Below are 19,401 nucleotides of genomic sequence, written 5' to 3'. Positions count from 1 at the left end.
AGTATGGACGTAGACATTATTCCTGCACCTCCGCTCAATTGCTTCATCTGTGAAGGCCCGGAGACGCCAGGTCAGAAGCTCGCACAGGCAACTCCTAAAGGCTACCCTACTCTGTTGGCGTATGCAGAAGCGGTTGGAAATGCTACAATTTTGGAGCGCATGAAGGAGGCATGGAATGTCGGAAGACTGAGATACCACTTCGAGTGTAAACGTGATTTGTACAACATGTCTGTCAAGGTCACCATGAAGTCAACTCGTAAGTGCGACCTGTTTTACTAGGCAGGGAATAATTATTTACTGACCTGAACATTATTGTTTAAATACTGGTGATATTTCATGTGAACAAACTTCTAAAATAATTCACATTTGATTTATTGCAGGGGCAGCAGGGAAGGAGAAAGAGTCAGCACAGATGAACAGACGACGCATTTTCTCTGGGTTCAGTGCATCTAGATGGGCGCCAGACACACAGCGCCAATAGTTGCAGTGTTTGAGCAGAGGTTTGAAGAAACTTTCAAAAGACTCGCCGAGGGAGGAAGAACCCCAGCACTCTGGGTGCAGTATTACTACATGGTCGATGTCATCAAGATCTTCATTAAAACTGAACGACTTGCAGACCACGACGGGCACCTGTCCTGCATTGTTACCAGGATGCTGGACACCTTTTCAGCTGCGGGGCATCATCAATACGCCAAGGGCGCACAGCTGTATTGTCAGCTGATGAAGCAACTCGAAACTTCGCCTAGATACAAGGAGACCTTCGAAAGTTTCACTGCTCACGGGAATCACGTTGTCCGTTACTCTTGCCATGATCGGTCTGGCACCTGGTGTGACATCTGTATCGAGCAGAAACTTATGAAGGGGGCCAAGTCAAAAGGTGGTTTGAGCAGAGGGAGGATGAGGAATAGCGATTCTGGCCACAAGTGCTGGGTACAAACCCTCAACCACTTCTCCGATGTCAACCAGCGCATGGAGGAAGGTGCCAAGAAACATGGTCCACTCCACAAAGACCTTGCCAAAACTCGGATGAAGCGAGACGCTGAAGCGATTGGACTTGCCCTGAAGTGGTTGGAGGAGAACAATCCCTTCGACCACGATCGAGACAAGCATTTGCTTGTATCCTTCTCAACAGGATTCACGAGCACTGCAGATGACACAGTCAATGCTGAGAGAGCGTCTGAAGTAGGGAGGGAGATGCAGATAAAGCTGGACGGAAAGTCAGTGACATCGACCATGCAGGTGAAGTTCAAGGTACAGGCCCTGTCATCGCTCAGAAAGATTCCCAAGGTCAATGAGAAGAAGATTCACCTAAACTCACTCAAGTTGTTCAACCGACTGATAATTTTCGCCCAACGGCATATGACAGTCGAGACAAGCTTAAAGTATGAGCTGACTCCCTTCCCCTTGTCCTTGTTCAGCAACAAAGATCAGAAAATGAACAAGGCGAACAAGGCGAACAAGGCAGGCTTTTCCAAGACTAGCCTGAAGGAGTTGACCGAGCCGCTTGACCTCACTGACCAAGCCTGCTCCAGTCTGGTGGTTGATGGCGGATGGCTTCTCTACATGGTGAAGTGGGAACAAGGTCAGCCTTGGCAGGAGATTGCCGCCAGTTACCTGAGCTACGTGCAGTGTCTCAGCCGTCGGTCTCAGAAGATCACTGTTGTCTTCGATGGCTATAACAGCTCGCCAAAAGATCACGACCACATCCGGCGTACCAAGAACTCCTGCTGTGATCTACAGATTCGACCGGATATGATACATTTGACACCAAAGGCAAAGTTCATGGACAACACTCATAACAAGAGTGAGCTCATCCATCTCCTCTCTTCAACATTCCGGAAATGTCAGATCACCGTGGAGCAGTGTGACAATGATGCTGACACTTCGATTGTGAGAGCGGCACTGGCTGCTGCTACAGATGACTCTGTTGAGGTCAGTAAAATTTTGTGTAGGTATTTTACTTACATCAACTACGATTACTTTTGATTTGTTTCTGTGTTGATAAAACAAAACAAAAAAACCTTGACATTGGCACATATAAAACTAATTAACTGAGTTAAATAAAAAAAGAAGAGGCAATGTTTTTTTTTTTTTAATTTGGCAAATGCAAATGTTGTGCTGCACTGGGCATCAGTAAACACATGATCGTCATTTTTGTAACGTCAATTGTATTTTGATGTGCCACATTGTTATGAAAGTGCATTTATCCTCAGAAAAGAAGAGTAGCATAGTTAAATCACTTTTCAATTGTTAAGTTCACCGTGTTTGCAAAATTCAAGACGCTTTGCTCATATCTTATTCTATTTTCAGGTGCGGGCGGAAGACGCGGACGTGCTGATAATGCTGGTACACCATAGCTCAAGCACCAACCATCCACTCTTCTTAACCACATCGAAGGGCTCTTACGATGTCAGGAAGATCCGAGAAGCTCTCTCTGAAAGACAGAGGCGGTACCTGCTCTTTACTCAAGCCTTCACCGGTTGTGATACGGTTTCTGCAATCGGGGGCCACGGGAAAACGCCTCTATTTGACAGGTTTTGTGCAGGGGACATTGATGAACATATGGACATCTTCCTTGATGTATGGGCTACTGAGGACGTGGTGATCGGGGCTGGTATTGCGATTTTCCAGCACATTTACCATGAACCAGGTACTACTTTGGGTGCAATTCGATACAACATGTTCTCGCGGAAGGCGGCGGCCAGGCTGATCAAACCAGAGACTCTACCTCCAACAGAGGGTGCAGCTGCACAGCATTCTCTCCGTGCCTATGTCCAAACCCGGGACTGGATGCTGCTGCAGAGCATGTCTTTGGACCCCAGTGACTATGGATGGACGGTAGGGGTTCGTGGTTATGAGCCAGTTCCAACAGTAGACCCCATGGCTCCTGAGGAGCTGCTCCAGTTCACGACCTGCAATTGTGCTGGAGATTGCAGCAACCGGCGGTGCAACTGCAAGAAGAATGGTGTCAAGTGTATCTCAGCATGCGGAAGTTGTACAGGCATTACATGTATGAACTGTATCCCTGATGATGTAGAGTCTGGAGAAGACTCAGACCTCGACTCCTGAGGTATTTGACATTGTGGAGCAGTATAGATTTAAACCCTTACACGAAAGCGGACGAACCGATGGTAAACCGATTCCGGATTCCCTGTAATGGTTATTACAATTTATGTTACAATAAGGGAAAACAATAAAGGTCAGTGACCTTTCATAGTTTCAATTTTATAAATACCAGAATGTTTTACTTATAATACATTAAGGCTGCATATCTTGGGCAGTTTGCTGGAAACTTTCAGAAAAATGAAACGAAGGGGTATCTACCTAGAAGACGAATTGTAGACCAGAAAAGTGAATTTTTACCCAAAAAATGACAAACAATTATTATTTTTTGCTCAAAATTGTGTAAACTTTTTAACATATTGATTTGTTTTAGGTATCACCATGTCAGATATGTTCTTAGCTTTAAAATGAGCCTACTTTGAATAATTTTGATGCTTCCTGTCGGATACTGTGACCCAGAATGTAAATATAAGAAAATTTGATCTTAAAAAAGGTAATTTTAGGACCCCTGTTGACCCCTGTCACGGGTTCCCCTAGGGGACTTGAATTTAAACTTTTTGAAATGTGTTAGTGGACACCCTTACAAACACATGGGTGAAGAAATTTCTTGGTAAGGAATTTGTTCCCAGATTTTTGCAATATTCCCTGACTAACCCTGTTTGGAATCCCGTGTGGACAATAGCAACTTGCTCCCAAGCATAATCTTTATGAGGTTAGATCAATTAAATATATTTCCTGTGTGGGAAAATTAAAATAAGATCGTAAAAAGGCCAAAAAGTTGAACAAGAGGCAAAATGTATTTGTTCAGTACTGTAACCAAAAATAAATAAATAACTAGAACGGCACTCAGTCGAGAGCAAACCTCCGCCTGGATGGCCATATCACTCAATGGTGAAGAAGCACTTAAAAAATTAAACTAGCTGGATCCGGATCTGGATCTTCACCAAAATTGGAACGATTATTCCTCGTCACACACACAACCTGTCCACCAGGTGTTGTTCAAATCTGTCCATAACTTTTTGATATATCCTGCTATGTATTGTTTTTGGCCCCATCTCCCAATGGTGAAAATCACTTTAAAAATTCTAGTAGCCGGATCCGAATCCGGATCTTCACCAAAATCTAATCATTTCGTCTTGGTCACATACGCTACGTCTCTGCCAAATTTCGTCCAAATCTGTACAAAATCTTTTGAGATATCTTGTTCACAAACAAACGGACAGACAGATGGGGGTGGAAACATAACCTTCATCCACCTTTGGTGGCAGAGGTAACTATTATCATGCATTTTCCTCACAACAATGTTGAGCAACAACGAAGATGTGCAGTACTCACCAACGGTCACCTCCTTTGGAGGCAAAACAGAGACACTGAGGCAGGTATCCTTAATCATGTCCTGGAGGACTTTGTATTGCAGGTTGGCTTGAACAAAACGCACAAACAGCAAGTCTGGCCGAACAGCATGACACAGCACTGCTGGTTGAGGAGTGTCTAAAAGAAAAACCAAATTCTTTTTAGCAAAAACAATGCAAAACAGACATTAAATCTGTTCGTAAAACACGACAACAACATACAGTATAAGGTAAGATCCCTCTTGTACTCTTTGAAGTCGCTCCAGTTTGTCAATTAATTTTTGCATACGTTTGTGGATGTTCTCTTGAAAGAAAAAAGTAAATAAATAGCCCACATTATGCAAGATCGTTTTTTTATACTGTACAATAGATATCCCACCACCACCCAAGCCACATTATAACAGCCAAAGAACAAACTCCAAATCTGACCATGGTCTTTGCTCTGCAAGGTTGGCTTTGAAACTTTTAAGAAAAACACAAGAATGCAGTTCACAAGATAGGACAAGAAAATGAATGAACAATTTCCAAAAACGCTTCTACAAATGAAAGCTGTGAACGCATCACAGGACAACGGCCGTGTCACTATCAGATTGTTGGCCAAAATCCAGGTAGCTCACAAATGAGCTTGAGGGACGGAATAATGTGCAGACAACTTTTGCTCTTTACATGTCATCCAAAGGGTACATCTCAGACCAAAGTGATGCAAATGGAACACACTTGGCAGTTGCCTTTAGAACACCGTGATTTGAAAGAAAATTTTACCGATGGAAGGTTGCAATGAACGTGTTCACCTGACAAAATAAAAAACAAAACTGTCCTCAAGAATTATTTTCCTTATTCACAGATAAAAAAAACTCAAAAGCTAACATTTTTCATTTCTACCAATTCTGTTTGCAGTACAACTCGTGGAACCCACTCTCTAAAATGGGGTCACCCTCAATGGTCCAGACGTTCAGTTTGGGGAATGGTGTTTCCGGGGAAGCTTGGGAATCTCCCTTCTCCAGATATTCATCCAACATCCTATTCTGTGAAGTGGGGTCCTCTTCAATGGCCAAGCAGTTTGGTTTGGGGACATCTGAGTCCAATGGAGATCGAGAACCTACCTCGACACTGCTTCCCAAAATGCTCGACCTGCGCAAAGAAATACACAGTATTAGTATGAAGGATGAACAAAGCTGGAATCCTGAACACAGCGATATCATCAAAATTCATAATCAGAGCTGTAAGAAACAAATTACATGTCATGAAATCCACGCGGATTTTTTTTTTTTTTTTACAGCTACAACTGAACTGAACGCAAACAAATGCATTATTCAGTTGGGCAACTAAAAGCCGCGCACAACCAAAAACACCGATAAACCTGATTGAGGTAACACTTGCTATTGAAGGAAACAAACAAGGTGAGCCTTTAATTTGGCAGAAAAAAAGGAGACTTCAACAAAGAGAATGAGCCATCTATTTATTACGAATGCAGACATGGCGGAGGGTTTCAACCGTTTTTGCCACTATCCTCAACACACATTCCCCTTTCCCACTCTCTTATCGTCCTCGCTTCTCTGAATTCAACTACCCTACCCTCATTCGTACAAAACAGATAGCTCATTATGCCTTCGAAACTTTGTCTGGATACCGTAATACCTGCTCATTCATGGTCTTCAATTGTTCTCAAAAAGAAATGCAGCTAAAACTGCAACAGGCAGATCAGTTACAAATGTGTGTACTACTGTATCTTATGGAAATAATTTACTGGCACATGAATGGCCAGCCTAGCTGAAATGATAGAGGGAGGGGGCATATAAGGACTTCTTAGCAATATTTTATACACAATCTAAGCAATATGAAGTAGCCTGGCAGCATGCAGGCCCAAGTTTTGGTTGGCATGTATGAGTTGGCAATTTTATGGTGATTTATTGTTAATGACAGCAGCTTCTCAGTTTTTTTTTTTTTTTTTATACACACAAATTGAGATGAGAAATAATTATGCTTCAAAAAAAGGCTTTTTAACAAAACTGCAAAAATAAAGACGAATACAAGTTGCTTGGCAAAAGTTCCAACATACATCGGGGTGGGGAAAGGGGGGTGGGTACACGGTATAAAACAAATGGACACTACTAGCAATTTCAGGAAAGAAGTCAGAGATTGAAATAGGTGGATTTGGATTTGGGGTGTATTAACGGTGGTATAAATACTTACCCATCAAAACTAAGTGACTCAATAGTACCAAATTTATTGATGCATTCGAGAAGGCTTTTGGTGTCCAAAAAACATCTGTGGGAAAAAAAATAAAATCAACAATGGAAAATTCTCCATGATATCTTTACAAAAGCCAAGTTTGCGGGACCGATTTGTCTGGTATAACTGCAGCCTTTTGTTAACATGACTGACCTTTGACCTCAGGACCCCAAAATCTAATCAGTTAATCTTTACATCATTATACATACCTGTGCCAAGTATGAATTAGATCACTTCAGCTGTTTTCAAGTTATAGACATATTACAGACTTTGACCTCTTGACCCAAAAATCGAATCAGTTCATCTTTACATCATTCGACATAAATGTACCAAATATGGTCAGAATCCCATCACTGGTTCACAGGTTATCGCAGTAACAGGATTTTTACCTAACACGACCTCCGACCTAACTCGTGACCCCAAAATCTAATCACCTCATCTTTACCTCATTATACATACCTGCACCAAGGTCGACTAAGATCCATTCAGCCGTTCTCAAATTATCACGGTAACGAAAACCTATCACGGTCAGACGGACGACCTGAAAACATAATTCTGCCAGCGACTTCGTCGGCGGAGGCATAAAAAGGTCATTTTTATAGCCCATCGGGCAGAGCCGTCTAGAACAGTGTTTGTCCGTCTCTATGTATGCATGTATGTATGTATGTATGTATGTCCCCACAAACGTATACCAATCCGAGCTGAGAATCTGGTCACGTGACAGGGTGATGTGATTATGTCTGATGTCATTACGGTGGTGCTGCGGCTGACTCTCCACGCACCGCCATATATATATTTATATGCCGTTCATGCCGAACATATTGTCGAACCTGTCATATATCACAATCGCCATGCTCTACCTTTACGTTTTTCATTTAGTGTGAAACACAAACAAACAGATTGTTAAAATGACCATCAAATATCGAAAGCATCGGCGTTACGTCTCTTCCAGCAATACGGTACGTATAGGCATGAGGCGTTATGACCCATCTTCGGACCACTTCGGACAAATTAAACCCAGGTTTCTTAATACAGTGGCATCGTTTCAGTAGTATCGTTTTCATAGTAATAATATTATAGTAAATATAACCATAACACTTTAATCCCAATGTCGTGAATGGAAAGTTGGTGGATTGAAGCGGTGTAAAAGAGGAAGTAAGGAATTCACCTCGGTTTAAAACATATATATAATTTTCGTAATAATAACGCAACATTATTATTATAGTAAATCTAATCGTAACACTATCCCTTTGTGGTGACTGCAACGTTACTGGAGGTAAAATATATATCTTATATACATATTGTTGTGGATTTGAGAATGGTGTTGTAGTTTTTTATTATCGTTGTGAGTGTACAGAAATTGGGAGGGTGAATGGGAATCTGGAAACGGAGCTGGTTAAGGGAAATTTGAAGAGTCTGAAAACGTATACCAGGACAGACGGCAGACGCGCAGGAAGCCTTTTGAAAGGGTCGGCAGATGCGTGAGAGAGTCGGCAGATGCGTGAGAGAGTCGGCAGATGCGTGAGAGAGTTGGCAGTGCACCGAAGCCCAGTCGGGTCCAGTCCAGTTGAGGAGGAGCTGAGAGTCCAGTGGAGCGGCTGACCAAGGAAGCCCCCACAGCAGATGAGCAAGGAGTCCACCGCCACTGAATCCACCGCAGCTGGGTGGGGTCGAGTTTCTAATGGCAGTTCGACCCGCGGCAGCGAGCCGCCGGACGAACGAGAGTGTGGAGAGTCGGCGGCTGCTCCCTCCCGGCCCGATCGTCCTCTGGTCCGAGCTGAACCTTCCCCCCTTTCCAGCCACTCGTGCCTGCCTTCATTGCCCATTCGTGTGAGTCTGTCTTTGTTTGTTCTGTCCTGGGTTTTAAGTAAGACTGCCATAGGTAAGCTAGCGTTGCACTGTGTCCTTCTGGTCCGTCCCTCTTTCTGTCTTTATTTTCTTATTCTTCCTCCTTCCTTGGTTCCTTTGATTTGTGTAAATATTCGTAATAAATTCCATTTGTATTTCCTACCTTCGTTCTTCTTCTTCATGCTAGTCCGGTCGTTTTTGTGATTTCCCTCATTGAAAACCTGTGGCGCGATTTTGGCCAACGTTCCAGGATCGGGTTTAGTCTTTGGTAAGGGCTCGAACGTCGTGTTGCTAACACCGCTCGGCAATCATAACATCTGAAAACGGGGTTCGAGCGGGAGTCCCTCCCTTGCTCGCGGTCAGGAGTGGCACTCAGGTCCTTGGGACTTTTTGTAGACCAAATACCCTGGCTGCTCCCGACCGGGAGGAGCGTTGGGACCCCCAGGACTCACGTCGGTCAGTCGTGGACCAGGGGATTGATCCCCCCTTCTTAAGGGGAAAAAGGCCGACGGAGAGATCCGTAACAATATTAAAGTAGCGGAAGTTTTGTGTCCGGCCGTCATGCTACGTCATTACGTATCGATGTCATTACGGCGTAAACACCCGCTCACTTCGAGAGCAGCAGGAAAGGTCATTCCTCTTTGGGGTACATAGATTAGTCTCTCTATGATCAGGTCTCAATAACATTGGGTGTGTGTTCATTTACCAAGTTTCCTGTGGAGAGATCGCCAAGTGGTTAAAGCATTCGAGCAAGCACCCCTTTCAAAACCGTTAAGGAACGCCTGGCTTGGCAAGCGATAGCTAGCTGCTTGGTAAATGAGCACACCTCCAACCGTTGTGGGGTATATAGATTACAGTAGGTCTTCGCTCAGTTCTGTAAGGAAAACTTATCTTATGGATGTCTGGATTCCTCCAAATATCTTTGTTTAATGTTATAAACAGAATTAGCGACTGTTTAAAAAGCTAATCATATGTGTTTGTGGTTTATAATATTTTACAAGCCCGGCTACGCCGCCGTTAGACTTTTGGTCTTGTTTTTTCTAATTTAAAACAGTTGCATAGGCTCCGCCTATTAAGCACGAGCTTAGCAGAGCTATCTATCTATCTATCTATCTATCAAAGGCATCGACACAGGTGCAGTGACTGCTGCTCCGTGTCCTGCCATCTGTTCCATAATGATGAGCCGTCGTAACAGACTTCGACCTTGAGCCAATGTTTGTGCCTCCACCAGTGATGCTATTTGTCTGACCCTGCAATCTGCCTTGATGGAGTCCATCCACCTCGTTGGTGGCCTTCCTCTTGGTCTGGTGCCATTCACTCTTCCTTCTTTGATGATTTTTGGAAGTCTGTTCTGGGGCATCCTTTGAATGTGCCCAAATAATAAGCCTTCTTTGTGTTATATTCTCTGTTATTGTGTGTTTTACTCTGAGGGTTTGCCTTATTATAGTATTCCTTATTTTGTCCAGGCTAGTAATTCCCATTTTTTTCTGAGGTATACCATTTCAAAAACAAGGAGTCGATGTTCATCTTCTTGCTTTAATGTCCAGGTTTCTGACCCATCTATCTATAATTCCAGTAATCTCTGTCTGTACGTTTGTCTGTGACCGCTGTTTCTCGACAACCACGGGTCCGATATACTTTTAACTTGCCAGGTATATTGCTGGGGACCCGAGGATGTGCCTTTTCAAGGTTTCATATTAATCGGACAATTACTTACCGAGCTATGTCCAAAAAACGATTCAACCAATCAGAGAGCAGCGAACGATCGCGTGTGCCGAACGTGGCGGGCACACTCTGCCTCGGATGGCACATTTGAGAGCGTATTCATTTATTTCACGTTTGCAAACTATGTTGGCGTTAAACTATGTTTTACAACTAATAAAAACGAATTTGCGATTCATTCGCTTTCCTGCGCGTTTGTGCACGCGATGGCGATTTCTTTACCAAACTCCGGAAGCCGTTCGCTTTGGACCAAACCATTGCATGTAAATAGAGGGGGGGGATTGTCACCACTCGCAAGCCGTTCGCTTTGGACCAAACCATTTCATGTAAATAGAGGGGGGGGGATATAATTTTAGATATAGATATAGTACGGGCATGCCCTAGTACATCAAGATTGCAAGAACCAGGACTCTAGACAGTTCAAATTTGGTCTCACGTTGGATGTCTTTTGCCGTCAAAATACTTTGTAGCCGCTGAAATGCTCCCAGTGCTTTCCCAATTATATGCTTGATGTATTCGGTGCTTGTTCCATCCTGTGATATGGTACCTCCCCCCCAAATAAGTAAATTCCCGATCTTGCTTTAAAACTACGCCGTTTATATTGATGTTAATTTCATTTGGGTGGTGCCCAATGATGACTTGTGTCCCTTGTTACCCTCGCCAGAGGAGAGGGTATTGCATTTGAGTCAGTTTGTTTGTCTGTGTTTGTCTGCACAGAATAAATATGATTTTCTCTGCAACCGTTGGTCCGATTGACAGGAAATTTTCACCATGGGTGCACCTCCTCCTCTATAATTTTTTATGACAATTATGACGGCATAGGTCACATGGTACGGGCACCATCTTGGGGAAAAAAACAACCAGAAAAACACCTCGATATCTCCGAAAGCACTGAGTAGAAAAAATTTGAGACATGGCTCATTGTAAAGAACTCTCCATGGGGAATAACATATTGTTACAGACACGACTTTGATGTTATGGTGGGCCGAGCGGAATGGCCGCCGTGTCCGCACAAGTTACCCGATTATACTCGAACCTTGGCCGAGTCGCGCTACGCTAGATCAATGAAGGAAAAGGACACAACGGCTGGGATTAAAATGACACGACACCAGGGATACGGTTCTCAAGACCTCCGGAGGAGGTTATAATATGGCGGAAGGTTAGATTACAGTGGTGAGAGGGACAGCATAGGAAGATAGGCACTTAGACACAGTCTTACATTAGCCCCGACAGACGACAGATAAACGGGACAAAACTGACTCACACGGGGATTGATGGCAAGGAAAGCGGGTAGTCGATGGCTCAAGGTGCACTCTTGGCTCAAGGACAGAATCGACCCGCTCCGGTCCAGAGATGAGGGAGGTCTCACTCAGCGCTCGAAGGTGACTTTCTTTCTCCAAGCTGGGGCCGCATCTGACGTCACGTCCGGTAAGTCGCTGCGTATATCCGGCGGGGAGTGACACGCCCTCGGCTAGTTAGCTCCGCCCCAGATGGAATCGGTCCGCCCTTCTTATTGGGTGCGGGGGGGTTACCGGCTCCGCCCCTGACGAGGAGCTGACAGCCGGCCCCTTCGTGGTAACCCCGTGGAGCGCATGGGCAATGGCGGCTAACCACGCCGCAGTGAGGACGCACACTCCCCGCGCCGCGCCGCCCCCAATCTCCTCTGTTGTTGTAGTTGTAGTTTTTGTTGTTGTTGTAGTTGTTGTTGTTGTTGTTGTAGTTGTTGTTTCATGGGGAAGATGGGAGGAGGTAAGGGGAGGTCCTAAACTCACTACTGGTGCCATACAATCACATTCTGGTGCAACGAAGAGTCAGAATTAATGGAAACGAGTCCTTAACTGACATAGACTAAGAATAACTAGCAAGATGTCCGAAAGTTGTCTACGTGAGATGCGGTGGACCTGGGCACGACATTTAATGGGGGAAAAAGGGGAAGGTCGGTTCTACAGAGTGTTATTTACAGGCAATGGGACTAGGGAATGGGGGATTGGGGATAGTTGGGGAGTATTGGGGAAATAGGGGAATATTTACAAGCGGATATGGAGGCCAAATGCCATATTCGCAACATTGCACCCTTCTCTACCCTCGGGGCGTCCCGACCCGATAAATTTTTACCTACTTTAGTGTGGCACGCAGATGTCGTTCCCTCTACTATTAACTCTACCCTGAGTGCGACAGTTTTACAGATATTCACAAATGAGTAAATATGTCCCCCTGCGACGTTGCACCCTTCTCCTCACAGAAACACACCCACAGGATAACCGAATCCGGAAAGAATTCGCAAACTAAACATACAGCCGGTAGGGAGCATTATTTACACAAGACTACGCTGATATTTACACTACGATCCAGGACCTGTTTTTGGAGGAACACATGCAGATGTTATGCATAGAGAGAGCACGCATGCCAGCATCGATACACCAACCCACGAGTGCTCTGTGGCCTTACGGCCTTTAATAATGTGCAGAGCACCCCATCCAAGCACCAAAAGCACCACCCCAGCACCAATCGGTGCAGTCACCATTGTTCAATGAATAAAAATAAATTCAACAACCCCTAACCCTGCAGGTGTCTCTTGCTCTTCGTGTGGTGCACTTGGCCTTCTTACTTCCTTAGAAAATAAAGAAAGGCGCCAACCGCGTCCATTTCCTTATTGTGGCCGTCAGGGGGCCAACTATTAGTGGTTCACCTGTATGGCATAGGTGCCACGTTGACCCATAGGTCCATCCATGGGTGGTGCTTGGCCGCAAAAGAACTGCGGTCCATTGTGGGTGGCCACCAAAATTGCGGTCCATATGGTGTATCGATCCAGGCAGCAAGCAGCGAAAGTGCAGGCCCACAACTGCGTAGCCAGCACCTCTCGCTCTCCTCTCTCTCTGCCCCAAAGCCAGATCCTCGGAGGTGGGAGACAAAAGAAGCAGACAAGTGAGTAAGGTGGTAAGGGCGCAAAAGTGCATGCAATGCAAGGTAATGCACACTGGGGGCACATGGGAACCAGGTGAGACAGGTACGTTCCTACCGTACGCCCCCCCCCCCCCCCACCAGGTAACCTACATGGCCCCTCCCTTACCCCTTACTGTATCCACAAAACACAACACTACCCATAAACATCTATTTTACAAATCAACAAACATCCCTACTGTCTTCCCCGTTCCTCCCATAAACCAAATTCGTCTTCTCTCCCTCCTAACCAATCAAATTTGCCATTTTCAACTCTCATCAAAATTTGCCATCTGCAACTGAACATCAAAATTTGCCATTACCAATTCATCATCAGTCCCTCCTAGGGAGGGAGAGATGGAATCACCCCAATGTCTCATCCACGTCGTGATGCGTCTCACAAATCCTCACAGCAATTCTCATTTCCTGCACACAGAACAAAGAAAACACAGGTGTGGAGTCATCATCATCACCACAGGTAAGTGGCTGCGTATGGTGCGACAGGTTCATCAATCCTAACTATTTCTTAAATGACTTTAACAACTTTACACTACCCGGGGTCTTTCCCTGCCAATCCATTGGCCAACTTACACTATGGGTTCTAAAAACCAATTCCCATTGACCAAATTGTGGTGCTTTTCAATTTGGGGTCTCACTCCCCCGATTCATCTCCCGGTGCCCTCGCACAATTTCTGGGCTGCGGCGTGTACCTCTCCCAGCGGGTCTACCCACCTGCACACCTCCACCACTGCAGTTGCCTCCGAGCTTACCTGCTCCTTACCCTAACCTAACTACCTGGGGAAGGCCCTCTGGCGCTCTCCCCACTCGGTGCCCTCTCTGGCACTGGGCTACCCGGGTCCGTCCTCCGGATCCTCGGGCCCCATCCACAACTCTACCGGCTCCCAGAGCCCACCTGCGGCCTCACCTGGCCGACATCCTCACAGTGGTGGAGTGCCCAAACCAACTACACACACTAACAGGCTACACGCCCAGCCATTTCCACAACACTAATGCACCCATCCACAATACCATTCTGCAACCGCACCACAAATGCCAATATCCAACCACAATTTACCTATACCCTCTACCTAACACTTACACTACCCGCCCCGGGTATCCGTGATGGGGATCCACTCTTCCCCCATTCACACCTTCGCACCATGCACACCACTCCGTACCACTTACTCCAACTCTCTCCACACACCTGTACTTGCACACCTGTGCTCTCACACCTGGTGCCACCTGCACCCTTCTCTCCCCAAGCGCATTCGCGCTGATCCACAACACTCACTACTCATACACTGCTCCACACACCTGTCCAGTTGCACACCTGTGCAATCACACCTGTTCAATTCTCACACACACGGCATCATCTCAGCTAACTACTCCCTTCTGAAACTTGCGCTTCCCAGTCGTCCCTTTAAACTATTGCGCTCCCTCGTCATTATCATCCATACTAATCTACCTGCGTCCCCACTACAGGTATCAGTCACTAACTAACCTTAACGTCACCTAATGTCATCTTCGCTAGATCCCTACCAATATAACCTAACCCACCCGGGCTAGTTTTCACTGCCATACACCCCATAAGCTATAGCGCATTTGCCCCCCCTATGGGAAGGGTGGCAGGGATGCCCCCCTTACCCACCGGGCCCATCGCTCACTACCAATTTTGCACATCAAATTTCCACAAATCAAAAATTTGCCAATCACTACCCATCATCTGCCAATCACTACTGCCAATCCCTTGCCAATCATCAAATTTTGTTTTTCTCTAATTTTGGGGCCAAAACACTATCCTCCTCACACAGTCTCCTCACTAATGCCTCTCGGTGCGCCAATTCCTGTCCAAAGCCCGGCTTCGTAAAGCCAAGCCATGAATGCGGGTTGTTCTGTGCCAGCGGCTGGACGCGTCCGGCACTCGGTGCAGGGACGGGGGCTTACCCGGGCCGAGATCCCACGCACCATCTCGGCGTGGAGCCATCCAATGTCCCGATCTCGACCTGCCGGACTGCCTCAATAGAAAGTGGTCGCCATGACGACCCTTCCTATCGGGCTGCCCGCTCCGCCTAGTGGGGCCCGGACGCGGCCGCTCCACGCGAGGCCCGGCACGCACCGAGGGCCCGATTCGGCTAAAAGTCGCTCTAACCTCTAAACCTGTTACCGTCGATGCTTCACCTGGACGTTTACACCCCGCAGCCCGTTCCTTGCTCACACATCCAGCCGTTTCCATGCTCCTCGTACCTTTCCTTACACACCCAGGTACACCCATTCCACTCACAGCCTTGGTCACACACCTGAGCACCGAACACCTTGGCACACATTCGTTGGTCGTACACCTCACCAACACACCTCTTCGCGCCCCCTCCTCCGTCACCTCCTCTGTGACAATCACAGGTGTGCTCTCATTCGCACACCCGACCACGTGCCTCACCACCAACTCCAGCGTGCATTCCCACTCACGCTCTACCATTCCAGGTGTGCATCCTTCCATCCCAGGTGTACATCCTCGCTCACCTGTCACAACCAACTCACTCTCCTTGTCACTTTCACTACTCTCACCTCCATTCTTGACAGCGCACTCACCCTTACTCTTGACAGCGCACTCTTTCCTCATGCACCTGTCCATCACACACCTTTCTCGCGCACACTCTTGCGCACACTCTCCCGTTACACCCTCTGTAACACTTACCACACCGCGCTTCCATGTGCTCCCTCGCACACGCGCTACGACCGACTCACTCTCGCCAGCACCCTCACTCCTTGGCACGCACTTTTTCCTCACACACCCCAGAGTCGGACTTTCTCGCACACCTCCTTTTTCGCACACCAGACCTGTCGCACACTTCACCAATGGCCTCTCACGAACACCCGGGTCCATCTCGACCCCCAAGCTTCTTAAATCACCTGGCGCATCATACGCACGACCATATTGGTCACCACTTACACCGGGTCCTCTTCCTCTTCGCTTCTCCTCCATCACCTGCGAACCCCTCATCCGGTTAATGGGCACATCATCACGATCCAAACACAGACTTTGGACCAATTCTTTTATCTCCTCTTTTATCTCTTTCTTATCCCCTCTCCGTCGCTTCTTAATTTCGCTCATCCCTTCTTCCACTTCTTCTAATTTCTGCTTCACCTCTTTTATTCCCCGGTACGTCTCCTCAAGCTCGTCCTCCAAGGCTACCTTGACCGTTTCCATGTGCGTCCTCACCTGCCGGTCCTTCGTCTCCATTACCTCTATCACCTCGTCCAACCTCGTTGTCAGTCCCTCACGTACCATCTGACATTCCCTCTTCGTCGCTATTAAGTCATCTTTTAGTTCTTTCTGTGTCGCCTTTAACCCTCCTAATACCGCAGTGTTCCTTTGAACCTGCTCCGTTAGTCATTTCTGTCCCTCCGTCAGCTGTTCCACCTCCTGCGTCAGGTCCTCTATGCCCCCTTGCAATTTTACAGTCCCCTTTCTCACCTCCTTCTCCATGTGCTCCTTACAGTGCCTCACCTCCTCGCGCACTCCTCCGACCTCCTCACTCACACCTCTTCTGATCTCCTCTCCCATCACTTGCATCTCCTGCCCAGATGCCACCCTCATCTGCTCCATTTCCTCCCTGTGAGCATCCAGTTTGGTTTCTACCCCCATTCTGACCCCCTCTATCTGCTGCCCCATTTGTTTAACTTCCCTTTCCGCTTGGTCCCTCATGTCCCTCAATTTGCCTTCCATCCTGTTTTCTAACCCCTCTAACCCATTTTTCACTCCCTCTATCCGATTCTCTTGAGCGGCCATTCTGTTTTCTACCCCCATTAACCCATTCTTTACCTCTTTTATCCCGTTGTCTAACCCCATAAAATTATTGTCGAACTTCCCAAATTTCTTGTCTAACTCCTCACCGGTACCCCTCGCTTCGTCCCTCATTACCCCCATTTGGTTTCCCATTTGTCCCATACTGCTTTTCAAACCTCTAATTTGGTCTCCCAATTGCTCACCCATTTGTTCCATAAGGGCCCTCATTTGCAACATAAAAAGGTTCGGATCCACCAGGGGCGCTGCCACGGTCGCGGGCGCGGTGACCAGCGAGGCGCCATTTTGCGCCCCCGCAACGTCGGGCGCAACGACGCTATTTTGTGCGTCTGCTACCCTCGCTGCTTCGCTCTCCTCGCGTCCCTCAATTTGGTCCTGGACCGACCCTGCCTCACTCTCCTCTACCGGAACCCAGCTGTCTTGATCCGCCATAGCGCGACTTTCAAAATTCGGGTTTTTATTTTCGTAAAACAAATTCAAATTTCGCCGTTATAATTTCGAGCGCGGGAAACGCGCTCCGGATCGAATTCTACCTCCCCAACACCAATTGTTACCCTAGTGGTACAATTGGTGTTCCAAAATTTGGGCTAAATGAATTTAGTCCCAGGTCCGAATCCGACACTCCTGACACCAATTGTTACAGACACGACTTTGATGTTATGGTGGGCCGAGCGGAATGGCCGCCGTGTCCGCACAAGTTACCCGATTATACTCGAACCTTGGCCGAGTCGCGCTACGCTAGATCAATGAAGGAAAAGGACACAACGGCTGGGATTAAAATGACACGACACCAGGGATACGGTTCTCAAGACCTCCGGAGGAGGTTATAATATGGCGGAAGGTTAGATTACAGTGGTGAGAGGGACAGCATAGGAAGATAGGCACTTAGACACAGTCTTACATTAGCCCCGACAGACGACAGATAAACGGGACAAAACTGATTCACACGGGGATTGATGGCAAGGAAAGCGGGTAGTCGATGGCTCAAGGTGCACTCTTGGCTCAAGGACAGAATCGACCCGCTCCGGTCCAGAGATGCGGGAGGTCTCACTCAGCGCTCGAAGGTGACTTTCTTTCTCCAAGCTGGGGGCGCATCTGACGTCACGTCCGGTAAGTCGCTGCGTATATCCGGCGGGGAGTGACACGCCCTCGGCTAGTTAGCTCCGCCCCAGATGGAATCGGTCCGCCCTTCTTATTGGGTGCGGGGGGGTTACCGGCTCCGCCCCTGACGAGGAGCTGACAGCCGGCCCCTTCGTGGTAACCCCGTGGAGCGCATGGGCAATGGCGGCTAACCACGCCGCAGTGAGGACGCACACTCCCCGCGCCGCGCCGCCCCCAATCTCCTCTGTTGTTGTGGTTGTAGTTGTTGTTGTTGTTGTAGTTGTTGTTGTTGTAGTTGTTGTTGTTTCATGGGGAAGATGGGAGGAGGTAGGGGGAGGTCCTAAACTCACTACTGGTGCCATACAATCACATTCTGGTGCAACGAAGAGTCAGAATTAATGGAAACGAGTCCTTAACTGACATAGACTAAGAATAACTAGCAAGATGTCCGAAAGTTGTCTACGTGAGATGCGGTGGACCTGGGCACGACATTTAATGGGGGAAAAAGGGGAAGGTCGGTTCTACAGAGTGTTATTTACAGGCAATGGGACTAGGGAATGGGGGATTGGGGATAGTTGGGGAGTATTGGGGAAATAGGGGAATATTTACAAGCGGATATGGAGGCCAAATGCCATATTCGCAACAATATGTTCATGATGTCATAGGTCCATCCATTTTGACTTCATAATTCAACAAGTACAAAACTTCATCCGATCAGGATGAAATTTCTTGACTGGCATCTAGGGATAAATTGGTGAAGAAAAATTAAAATAATGATTTTTTCGGTCAAGTGTTTCGGCAGCCATATTTGTTTTAACACAAAACCCTTATAAACCACTAAAAACACGTCCTGGTGAGGGTTTGCAATTGCTCTTTCTTGTGACTTATTTTTGTGATGTCGATCTTCATGCCCAGATCACAACTGCTGCTGTGAGCACAATCTATGAGGATTTGCAGGTCTTCTGACGTCTATGTTAGCAAGACAATGTCCTCTGCAAATTGTAGGTTTGATATAATTTTTCCTTGGATGTTAACTCCTTGCAGCATATCATGTAATGTGTGCAGCATTACAAGTTCAAGCAGCAAGTTGAAGAGCTGGGGTGATATCACACATCCCTGACGGACCCCAACTGACGTAATGAACCAATCATTCAGATCTCCATTCACCGTTACTGCGCTCTTTGACTTGCTCTGGAGTGCCTGAAGTAGCTTCGTGATTTTAATACGGAAGCCAAATAATTTAAGTGCCCTCTATAAGCCATCTTGCCACAAAGCGTCACTTTTCCAAAGCCTATATAACAGCAATATACATCCTTGTTATTTTCCAGATATATTTCTATT

The 19,401-nt window shown here is 46.8% G+C and overlaps 1 protein-coding gene across 1 annotated transcript in view; it reads right to left on the bottom strand.

The window, feature by feature from the left end:
- The window catches only part of LOC137439855 (RING finger protein 17), a 257,732-nt gene that overhangs the window by 103,246 nt on the left and 135,085 nt on the right, over positions 1 to 19,401 (bottom strand). Inside the window, exons 9-11 of the mRNA XM_068136018.2 lie at positions 6,609 to 6,683; positions 5,332 to 5,546; positions 4,399 to 4,554 (exon numbers count right to left, since the gene is read on the bottom strand). Of these exons, the coding sequence (XP_067992119.2) occupies positions 4,399 to 4,554; positions 5,332 to 5,546; positions 6,609 to 6,683 (446 nt within the window). The remainder of the gene's footprint in view (positions 1 to 4,398; positions 4,555 to 5,331; positions 5,547 to 6,608; positions 6,684 to 19,401) is intronic.

Source organism: Myxine glutinosa, chromosome 14 (assembly GCF_964187855.1).
Source record: "Myxine glutinosa chromosome 14, kmMyxGlut1.1, whole genome shotgun sequence".
Taxonomy (NCBI): domain Eukaryota; kingdom Metazoa; phylum Chordata; class Myxini; order Myxiniformes; family Myxinidae; genus Myxine; species Myxine glutinosa.
This window is presented reverse-complemented; position numbering and strand designations above follow the sequence as displayed.